The 11,099-nt window shown below is 43.3% G+C and overlaps 1 protein-coding gene across 1 annotated transcript; it reads right to left on the bottom strand.

Moving 5' to 3' along the window:
* Positions 1-277: 277 nt before the first annotated feature.
* Positions 278-3,307, bottom strand: LOC143038408 (cytochrome b5-like). The gene is made up of 3 exons (XM_076207560.1): positions 3,122-3,307; positions 1,780-2,029; positions 278-1,520 (listed from the first exon to the last, which is right to left on the bottom strand). The coding sequence occupies exons 2-3, from the start codon at positions 2,020-2,022 to the stop codon at positions 1,311-1,313; spliced, it is 453 nt and encodes a 150-aa protein (XP_076063675.1). The 5' UTR covers positions 2,023-2,029; positions 3,122-3,307; the 3' UTR covers positions 278-1,310.
* Positions 3,308-11,099: the final 7,792 nt, after the last annotated feature.

Genomic DNA, 11,099 nt, shown 5'->3' with positions numbered 1-11,099 from the left:
CGTGCAGTGAGTTGTGGCTGGACAACTTTTTTTTTTATCAAGACAAGTTGGAATCAACAAGATGATGCATTGCTTTGAAGTCCATCTCTCTCTCTCTCTTTCTTTATTTTTCTTATTCTCCTTCGTTTCAACACAAATGGTTTAGGGCATTAGATAATTAGATCTATATACATGTAAGGAAGATCTTTTCCAGGAAGTCGAGGTGCTTAGAATGTGACCCTTGAGTTAGGGAAGTCAGAACAAGTGATAGTCACACTTAAGAAATACTAAATTAACGTTTTTAAGTCTGTAATGAATTATTGATATACGTGATAATGAAGGTTCCTTCTTTAATTCAATACATTACTTTATTTATATAAAAATACTATTCTTTGTCGATACAATAAATAATAGTAAGGTTAAAGCCAATGAGCCTTGGTCCATATGCCCAAGGTGCCTAGGTGTAAGGTGGCACTACCTGTGCCACTTGCCGCGTTCAAAGACCAGCTGGGACCACCTAAAGTACTGGAGCATCATGTGGCCCCATGTCGACCGGTCTCGGAACTTTCCATAGACTCCCCGGCCTGGACGTGGCTTGCTAATGCTAAATAGTGCCGCCTTGACTGGGGTAATTTGTCAAAAGAGGCACCCCACCTGCCGCGTTCAAAGACCAACTGGGACCACCTGAAGTACTGGACCATCATGTGCCCCCCTGTCGACCGGTCTCAGAACTTTCCAGACTCCCCGGCCTGGACGTGGCTTGCTAATGCTAAATAGTGCCACCTTGACTGGGGTCATTTGTCAAGGTGGCACCCCATGCTGCTTCGGCTGGGCCTCGTGTTCGAAGAAGTACACAGGAGACGCAACGTGTACCCTCAGGGATCGGTCCGTTGCTCCTGGTCTTCCTTCCAGAAGACCCGCAGGTACAGCAGGCCAACTTCCATACAGCGATTTTGTAAGAAAAAATAGTCCTATGTATACTTTCTTCGACTTTGACAAAACGAAAATATTGTCCTCAGGTACTTGGTTTCCTTTGGTGACCCCGGGTCGATGGTGATGTGCCGTCTTCATGCTGGACTTTGCGTCAGCAACAACAACGACAGCAAGTACGGGAACTGTATCAGCAGCTCCAGTTTTCTTCAACTCCACATGTTCTTCATTTTTTTTTCTCCTCTTCCTAAACTTTTTTTGGCCTGAGCGACAGACCAGTATTATCATTGTTAAAAAAATAAAATAAGATCGAGCCTGGTCTCCGTCCAGACTCGAAGTAGGGACGATCCTCGATCTCCCCATTCTTCGACGTCAGCAGGAACCTATTCCTTCCGATCTCCTCAGAAAGTACTCCAGAGGCACTGTCCGTCCTGTGTGAAGACCCTTTCGTTCTCCTGCAGTATACCGATCAGGTACTCCTTCAGGGAGTTCAGAGCAGCCATGGAGTGCCCTACACTCCTGAAGGCGGTGGTGGCGTCCCGACCCGCGTACTCCAAAAGAACGTCCTCTCCGCCAGGATGCTCCATCATGAAGCGAGTAATGTCATACACCTGGAGGAAGAAAGGGAACTTGTTAGTGGAGAACCACATCCAAATTGAAAGTGCTAAGTAACCGCAATGAAACATTTTTTGTTGTACAAACTGGAGAACTAGTTACAAATTACTCAGTACTGTATCATCAAGAAAGAAACTCTAGATACAGGAATCTAGTAGGCGTTTTTGAGTGATTATCTCTTATGACCACCACTCCAGACAGCCTCCCACCCCCCCAAAAAATGCTTAGACAATTTTGATACTGTGACCAACCCACCTTATCGTACAAGATGACCCAACAGTTGTCGAAGGAATCATGAGAGGCCACTTCCTGAAGAGAATAGACGTCAAGACCTGAATCGGAATCTTTGACGCGGTCTCTGCAGCCCTCGCGAACCGGCGAGTCTTCGATCTGACTCTTGCAAGACTCTCGGTAACCTAAGGTCTGGGAAGCAAAGTCGATGATCGCCTTTGGCTGGAGCATGTAGAGGGGGATCCGACCGTAAGTGTGCTTCAGCATCTTGGATCTGTAAAAGGAGACAATAAAACACACGTTAGGTTTCGTAGGATCACACACTGAACTTCAGATGTCATGTATATATGTAAATATTTTACAGATCATATCAGTGTGTGTGTGTATGTGTGTGTGTGTGTGTTTCGGACAATTTATCTATGTGTGTTTGTTCTTTTGTTTATCTCAATTCTGATCATCTTTGGTTGCATTAACATAAGACATATCCATATGTACATATATTCTTTAAGCGATAAGAACTTCTTGCCGTATGAAATTAACTTCTATCTTCCATTAACTCTAAGAATTGTATGACTGCAACTCCCGAAAAGGTAAGACAGATTGGAACCAGACTCCTCGCCGCACCAACGACCTTAGCCACCACGTGATAGATACATCATGGTCAGGACCTTTTCAAACGGGAGAACCGGTTTCCGCCACAACCTCCCATAGGTTTCAATGGAGCCTTTCACGCGCGCGCGGCCACATGTGAAGGGCTCCATTGAACACTATGGGAGGTAACCTATTCCCGCCACCGGGGAGGAGTCGGTTGTTTTATGGTAAATCACCGCTTTGAGTCAAAGGAAAACGCAAAGTTGGACCATATTTGCAACATTGCATAACTTTGCAAAGCTTTGTTCTACAGCTGAGATTGAACTGATGAATGCAAAATTAAGATTCGAATGTTCTATAAACTGATACACACACACACACATACACACACACACGCACACACAAGTAGTCAGTTTCCAACAAGACTTTAAGATAACTTCGTTGCATTTTTACGAATCTAAGACACACCGGCGAGGTGAGGATGTTGGTTCTTTCATTCGTGGGAGATATTATGGTGTCTTAACAGTATGTGGACATGTCAAGACTTTTCTCAAGGGAGAACCCCATCTTCAAATAACATGTAAATGTATGTACTGTATGTATCCTGTGCATACGTATATATATATATGTATATATATATATATATATATGTATGTATGTATATGCATGACTGTATGTAGATATATCTAAATGTACACTTCAATATCCACTCACATGTACTGTATACAACATAATGGCCAAATGCCAAGTTTTCGAAACACTGTATTTTGCTCACCTATTAACGAACGTTTTAACACTTCTGAGACGTTAAATGAGTTTGAGAGAAAAAGAGTTAAGAAAAGCGTTGTGTCCCAAGTAAGGCACCGATTGGAGGCGTTAGGAGATAAACCACTTGCCGCACTCCAAGAGCAACTGTCCCGGGTAGGTCTGCGTCCGGCTTATATGTCTCCCGCCGACGCCAGCAGGAGATGACGAAACCTTACCTGGGTGAGGGGTTGCCAGATGTCGCCATGTGCCAGAATTTTTTTTTTTTTTTTTTTTTTTTTTTTTTTAAGGAGAATTTTTATGTGATGCCTGCTCCCCCACCCCTACCAGATTTTTTTTTTTTTTTTTTATGGGAGGAGAATTTTTATTTGATGCCTGCCACCACCCTACCCACCCATCCCTCACTCCCTTTGCAAAGTTCGTGGTACCAAAAGAGCAACAACCTAATCAGAATTTGCCCCTGTTCACAAACCAAGAACAACAACTTACAGAACATTAAGAAATACTATATGAAATGCGGATGAAACGAGAAGGCACAAGAATCTCAAAAGTAAGACATCAAGAAAACCAAGAAGAATCTTCAAGGAGTCGTCAATATAAAGACTACAACTCCACATCTCCATCCATCTCCAAAAGTCACTTAGTTGAGAAAATCCGAGGAATAATTTTGATGAATAACATATTCTTATGATTCTTCGGTAAATTGACATAAACATCTCTGTCCTCGTGTGAATGAAAACAACGAATTTTGGGGTCACAAATAACCTCGAGGAAGTGGTGGGTGTGGCAGCGGATCCTTGGCTGTGATTGGTGGATCCCATCGTACGATCCTCTCCTATTGGTGGAAACTAGGGGTAGATCTGGAGACCTGTTGTGCATCAGATGCTGCCATGAATTCCTCTCTCCCCCCTCTCCCCCCCTCTCTCTCCCTCCTCTCTCCCACCTTCCACCCCCCAGAAAAACATCGAGGTACAGGTGGTCAACAAAAACAGACTGGAGGTGGATGGATACTCTCTCTCTCTCTCTCTCTCTCTCTCTCTCTCTCTCTCTCTCTCTCTCATTCTCTATCTCTCTTTCTCCCTCCCTCTCTCTCTCTCTCTCTCTCTCTCTCTCTCTCTCTCTCTCTCTCTCTCTCTCTTCCTCTCATTCTCTCTCTCCCTCCCTCTCTCTTCCTCTCTCTTGATCTCTCTCTCCCTCCCTCTCTCTTCCTCTCTCTTGATCTCTCTCTTCCTCTCATTCTCTCTACTTCCCTCTCACTCTCTCACTCACTCTTTCCCTCTCTCTCTCTCTCTCTCTCTCTCTCTCTCTCTCTCTCTCTCTCATTCTCTCCCTCTCTCTCTCTCCTCCCCCTCTCTCTCTCCCTCTCACTCTCTCTCCTTTTCACCCCCCTCTCTCTCTCATTCTCTCTCCCCCTCTCTCTCTCATTCTCTCTCCCCTTCTCTCTCTCTCTCTCTCTCTCTCTCTCTCTCTCTCTCTCTCTCTCTCTCTCTCCCTCTCTCTCCCTCTTTCGCTCTCTCCCTCTCTCTCTCCCTCCCTCCCTCCTTACCATCTCTCTCTCTCTTTTGATCACGAGCAGGTCACCCAGGTGTTTATCATAACCTCAGCCTTCTCGAAGAGGGCAACTAACAACGCGTCTGGAGAAACTTCTTCAAGAAATTCGTCCCGATAATTCCATCAGCGACCATCAATCATCATCCATCGCATACGCCAGGAGTCGCGTTACTTCACTCACACGCTGTCACCAGTCCCCCACGGTCTCCCTCAGCAAGCTCCCATACACCCGCCCCTCCCACTCCTTACGACGACTCTCTGTGTATTAAACAACGTAGAGATGTAACAATCACTTCCATCCCCTCCTACGTCAGTGTAATACAGTTCTCGAGGTCCCATTGTATTAAAATACAATTTTTTTTTCATTCAGATTGAGTTCCCACGTATATGCGCGCACACACACACACACACACACACACACACACACACACACACACACACACACACACACATATATATATATATAGTATATACACCCACACATATATATATATATATATATATATATATATATATATATAACATATGCATATTATATATATATATATGTATATACATATATATATATATAATCAACCACATTTGCTCCGGGTTCTAGGACAACTAGAGCAAGTGGCAATCACTGGAGCCTTCGTGCTTACACTGCGGGACAGTGGCCCAAGGCGCTGCTGTCCTTGGGCAGTGCCGGCTTCACACCAAGAGCGTTGTCTGAAAAAGTTGCTTGAAAGACTTCACTGGGAAGAAAAGAAAATCTTGTTTGACAACGTAAATCCTGCCTCTTACGGTATCTTGAATAATGTACCCAAATTGGCGTCTATATCTATCTATCTCGCTTTCTCTCTATGTCTATCTATCTATCTATCTATCTATATCTGTTTATCTGTGATTTTTCTGTCTCTGTCTCTCTGTGTGTCTGTCTGTCTGTCTCTATCTCTGTTTCTATACATCTGTGTATCTGCATGTCTTTTTGTCTCTATCTCTTTTTATATATCTATCTGTCTCGTTGTATCCCTGTCTCTCTCTCTCCATATGTATATATATATAATATATATATATGTATATATATATATATATATATATATGTATATATATAATATATATATATGTATATCTGTCTGTCTATTTCTATATATCTATCTACCTCTTGCTCTATCTGTGTATCTGTCTTTCTATATATATCTGTGTATGTATGTATCATGTATCTAACTATCGTCCTCTCTCTCCCTATCTTATATCTATGTTTCTTGCTATCTATCGTTCTCTCTCTCTCTCTCTCTCTCTCTCTCTCTCTCTCTCTCTCTCTCTCTCTCTCTCTCTCTCTCTCTCTCTCTCTCTCTCTCTCTCTCACTCTCTCAAACTTATGTAACATGGTTTTACCTTCTGGAACGCAGCGCCTTGTTCATGGTGTTTCCAGTGACCTTTTAGTCTTGGCCTTCTCCACAGCTTCAGGAGGTTGAAGTCACCTCCACCTGCAACTTAGGAGGTTGCTTGGAACAATGAAGGCGGACCCAACACCTCTTCGTGAGGTCCTAAGCGCAATGACTTTATTTTTATTTTATTTTATTTTATCTCTTCTTTTTTTTTCTTTTTTTTCGTGAAAAATCGATGATTTAACGTTGTTTTGAACGAAAAATTATGGGTCAGATTTTTTTTAAGCCTGGCACTGACATACAGACATGTAGCCTATGCATGAACAGGCGCGTACATATAAAACATACACACACAAATACACATGTTTACGCACACATATGTGCATACTCTCACACACACAGACGTATGCACACACAACCCGTAGTCTCTGTGTCACACACACACACACACACACACACACACACACACACACACACACACACACACACACACACATACACACACACACAAGCACAGAAGACAAATTGAACACAGACACACACACACACACACACACACACACACACACACACACACACACACACACACACACACACACACACACACACACACACACACAAACACACGTGCAGATTCGAGTTTATAAACAAGTTCTGGGGACAAAGAACATTATTAGAAGTTGAAACCGGTTTTTGTGGAATAAAGAATAAACAGCGAGATGCTGCCAGAAAAAACTTGGTCCCGTTATGTACTAGTTAATACTAGTAAATAAAGTTTACGCACGTTCATACGCACATACACGTATATACATATAAACATACATACAGGACATACATACTCGATGGCGCAGTGGTTAGAGTTCCCGGCCGCCACTACGGCTGTCCGGGTTCGAATCCCGCTCAGGGCTGAAATAATTTCAGTTTCGCTGCGTTGCGAGTCGTTACTCCAGCTCTCGTGAGAGGGGAGTTGGGTGTGGGTGTGTGCGTGTAAGGTAACAGCATTACCCATAGATCGGTCATGTATGAGCTCTGAGCTCTCTTCCGGGAGGGAAATAGCTGTCGATCACGAGTCCAACACGTGGTCCAAGACCATGGTGAATCACGTACATACATAAATACAAGATCGAGAGAAAAGGAAGTCTGTCCATTTTGCATAAATAGTTATGTACGCGCATGCACACACATGCATACGCACACACACACACACACACACACACACACACACATGTACACACGCACAAACACATACACACTCGTAGATACATACACACGCACACGCAGTCACACATACTACCAGACACACATGCATACACAAACGCTCGCGCGCGCGCGCATACACACACACACACACACACACACACACACACACAATACACATACGGACACACACGGACATACACAAACGTTCACACACACACACACACACACACACACACACACACACACACACACACAAGTGGCTCTTTCCTACGGCCGAAACCGTCACTAGATTTGTTTACTCGCGTGTGGCCTTGGCTTCAGGCCACAAGCAAACGTTTTTTTTCTTTTTTTATGGTCCTGCACTGGAGGTTTGGGAGAAGGATGCATGTCTGTCGTATTCCTGGAAGTGGGGGGATGGGGGAGGTTGGGAGGAGGGGGGAAGGTTGGGGGAGGGGGAGGGGAGTGTGATATGAGGGGGGTTGGGGCGTTAGATACTCGTTGGGATTGTTTTGCTGTTGTGTATATATGTGTGTATATATATATATATATATATATATATATATATATATATATATATGTGTGTGTGTGTGTGTGTGTGTGTGTGTGTGTGTGTGTGTGCTAGTAAGAACACGGGTACGTGTGTTCACTTATACAAAGTAGACCACTTGGAAAAAGAAACTAACGAAGCAGAGCGCATTCGTATATTACATCTTCAATGCACTGGATGTAATATACGAAAGCGCTCTGCTTCGTTAGTTTTTTTCCCAAGTGGTCTACTTTGCATATATATATATATATATATATATATATATATATATATATATATATATATATAAATATATATATATATATATATATATATATACGTGTGTGTGTGTGTATAGATAGATTGAACTTCGTCTTCGGAATTTCTAGACATTGGTATTCGACAATATTAAAACAAAACAAAATAGAACATTTTCTTACATTTCCAAATAATTTCGAAAACCATGTCCGTTTTTAATATTAGATCGCTCCATTACTTTTTTAATTTGTTTCTTCTTCATCAGTTTTAGTTATGAACTGAATTTGGCAAAATGTTGTGTCAATATATAATTTGACGAAATCCAATTTAGCAAAACGTAGTTTGGCGAACGACGATTTGGCAAAATCGAATTTGGCGAAAAATGTCATTCATCCAAGCTTACGCCAGAACGAAAATCCCGACATAACTCTGGGCGCCCCGAGACACGAAAGACAAATGTGACCAGTGGTATCCCATGCAAACTAAGTGGCATGCGTCTATGAGAGTCTTCATCCCTTCCTTCAGGTGTCAGGTAACGAGAGGGGCAGTTGACAGCAGCTAAAATAAACAAATAATACTATTACAACAAAATGGAGACTTAGTAGACCAAGAGAGAGAGAGGGAGAGAGAGAGAGAGAGAAGGGGGGAAGGGGGTGGTGGGAGAGGAGCTACTCCAGACCAACCAATCAGCACGCGAGTACTGTACCCCACGACCTTTCGGTGCTCGTGCACTCGAAGTCAGATCTCGAGTTCGATAGACCACCAAGAACGCACTTCGTATTACGCACTTCGGAAGTTTCGACTGTGTGCGTACCCAGTGGGTGATGATGACGATGTCTACGTATCTCTCTCTCTCTCTTTCTTTCTTTCACTCTTTCTCTCTCGTCTCTCTCTCTCTCCCTCCCTCCCTCTCTCTCTCTCTCTTTCTCTCTCTCACTCCTCTCTCTCATTCTCTCCTTTCACTCTCTCCCCTCTCTCTCTCTCTCTCTCTCTCTCTCTCTCTCTCTCTCTCTCTCTCTCTCTCTCTCTCTCTCTCTCTCTCTCTCTCTCTCTCTAGTTTACCAACAGTGTGGTTAATGAATGGAATAGACTTAGTGACCATGTAGTGAATTCTGAAACTATTGGTTGTTTTAAGAAAAGATCACATGACTTTACTGTTAGGGATGTCAGGTGGTAAGGGACACGGAACTGCCTAGTGTAGGTCTTATGGTCTCCTGCAGTCTCCTCCATTCTTATGTAAGACGAGAGTGATCTCCTGGTAGTAAGCCTCGAGTAGCTGCGTTCCCGAAAGGTGATGACGATGTTTACAAGTCCACAAGAAACCGGTCGAAGATTTCATGTGATATGTATGCCCATACAAGTTTTTGTGTACATGCATACACACGTGTACACGTGTGCACCTCACTCCGACACGCTCAACACCCCACGTGCACACCACACTTTACAAATAACCTTACCAAGACGTGTAAAGTGAGGTGCGAGGGCTGTGTCATCACAGAAGTGGATAGACCAAAGGTTCTGCAGTGGACTAAGTCCGACCGCTTTCGTGTGTGTAGCACTGCGTATATGCGCTTGCGTGTCAGTTTTTAACTGAACCGCAGGTTCCTCGTGGTCTTATGTGTTATGGTGTCAGTTTCTATGTACCAGTTTCACTCCAGTCATATAGCTAGATCCTGTTGCAAGTCTAAACACGAACCGTTGTTCCCCAGTGTCTCTCGAGTTGTTTTGGATCATCAGCTAACACACTAAAACAGTTGTGGTAGATCATTTATGTCTGTAGTGACTGTCATCGGCACAATTACTGATCCACGAGGAACTCCGCACTTGACGTGTCTCTAGCTGCAATATTTCTCTTTTAATTTAATTTATCTTCATTCTTTTGTCTAGAAAACATAAGGACAAATGTGTGTGTGTGTGTGTGTGTGTGCGTTTGTGTGTTCATGTGTATGCGAGTGTGTGCATGTATGTGTGATTCACCATGGTCTTGGATCACATGTTGGACGCGTGATCGACAGTTATTAACCTCCCGGATGAGAGCTCAGAGCTCGTATGACCGATATATGGGTAATACTGTGACCTTACACGCACACACACACCCAACTCCTCGCCCACGAGAGTTGGAGTAACATCCCGTAGCGAAGCGATACTGAAATTATTTCAGACCTGGGCGAGATTTGAACCCGGAGTGACGTAGTGGCAGGCGAGAACTCTAACAACAGCGCCACAAGGTGTGTATATGAGTGTGTGTGTATGTGTGTCTATTTGTGTGTGTGTGTGTGTGTGTGTGTGTGTGTGTGTGTGGAGTGACCATGCTAACGCTGAAGTGAATATTTTTTGCGTGTTAGACAAAACTAGATTTCTCCAAAACAGAATCTAGACTTTCTAGGCCCTTCTAGAGACATGAATAGTAACAGGAATTTATCATTCTCGAAGAAAAAAAAAAGTAGTTGGCCTTCGTCTATTGTTAGGCCGAATATTTATAGCAAAAATATTGGCGAAAATATTCAAGAAAAATGACTAGAAAGTTGAATCTGTAGGACAGCTTCTGAGTGCCACATGACTATTGTTAACTTTTAAATTTGACCTCACTAGTGCCCGATGATTTTATCCTGAGCCTTTCCCTCAACCCATCCTAAGCCCAATCAGTGGAATATATATATATATATATATATATATATATATATATATATATATATATATATATATATATATATATTTCCCCGTGGGGGTAGGGGGCAACCACCAAGTAAATGAGCGTCAACCCTGACCGAGTGTCAGCCCCTCAGGGTTGCACCTTGAGACTTAGGTGAGAGTGCTGACGATATCGAATCAGAGTAGAGAGATGGGTCTCCTTGACGTCCTTCTCGCAAGACCACAACAAACAAGTCTTCAGTGTTGGTTCTACGTTGGTCCTATGTTGGTCCTACGTTGGTCCAATGTTGGTCCCACGTTGGTCCCACATTGGTCTCATGTTGGTCCTACATCGGTCCTATGTTGGTTCCACATTGGTCCTACGTTGGTCCCACATTGGTCTCACGTTGGTCCTACGTTGGTCCCACATTAGTCTTACGTTGGTCCCACGT

The sequence above is a fragment of the Oratosquilla oratoria genome, chromosome 24, assembly GCF_046742065.1.
Source record: "Oratosquilla oratoria isolate Oo_2021 chromosome 24, ASM4674206v1, whole genome shotgun sequence".
Taxonomy (NCBI): Eukaryota; Metazoa; Arthropoda; class Malacostraca; order Stomatopoda; family Squillidae; genus Oratosquilla; species Oratosquilla oratoria.
Note: the sequence above shows the minus strand (reverse complement) of the source record. Positions and strands in the feature narration are given on the sequence as shown.

Bases quoted from the DNA above. Each gene is read 5' to 3' on its own strand.
- LOC143038408 (XM_076207560.1), bottom strand. From the start codon at position 2,022: ATGCTGAAGCACACTTACGGTCGGATCCCCCTCTACATGCTCCAGCCA. The intron at 1,521-1,779 runs GTGGGTTGGTCA...TTCTTCCTCCAG, and splicing joins GGGTCATCTTGTACGATAAG to GTGTATGACATTACTCGCTT.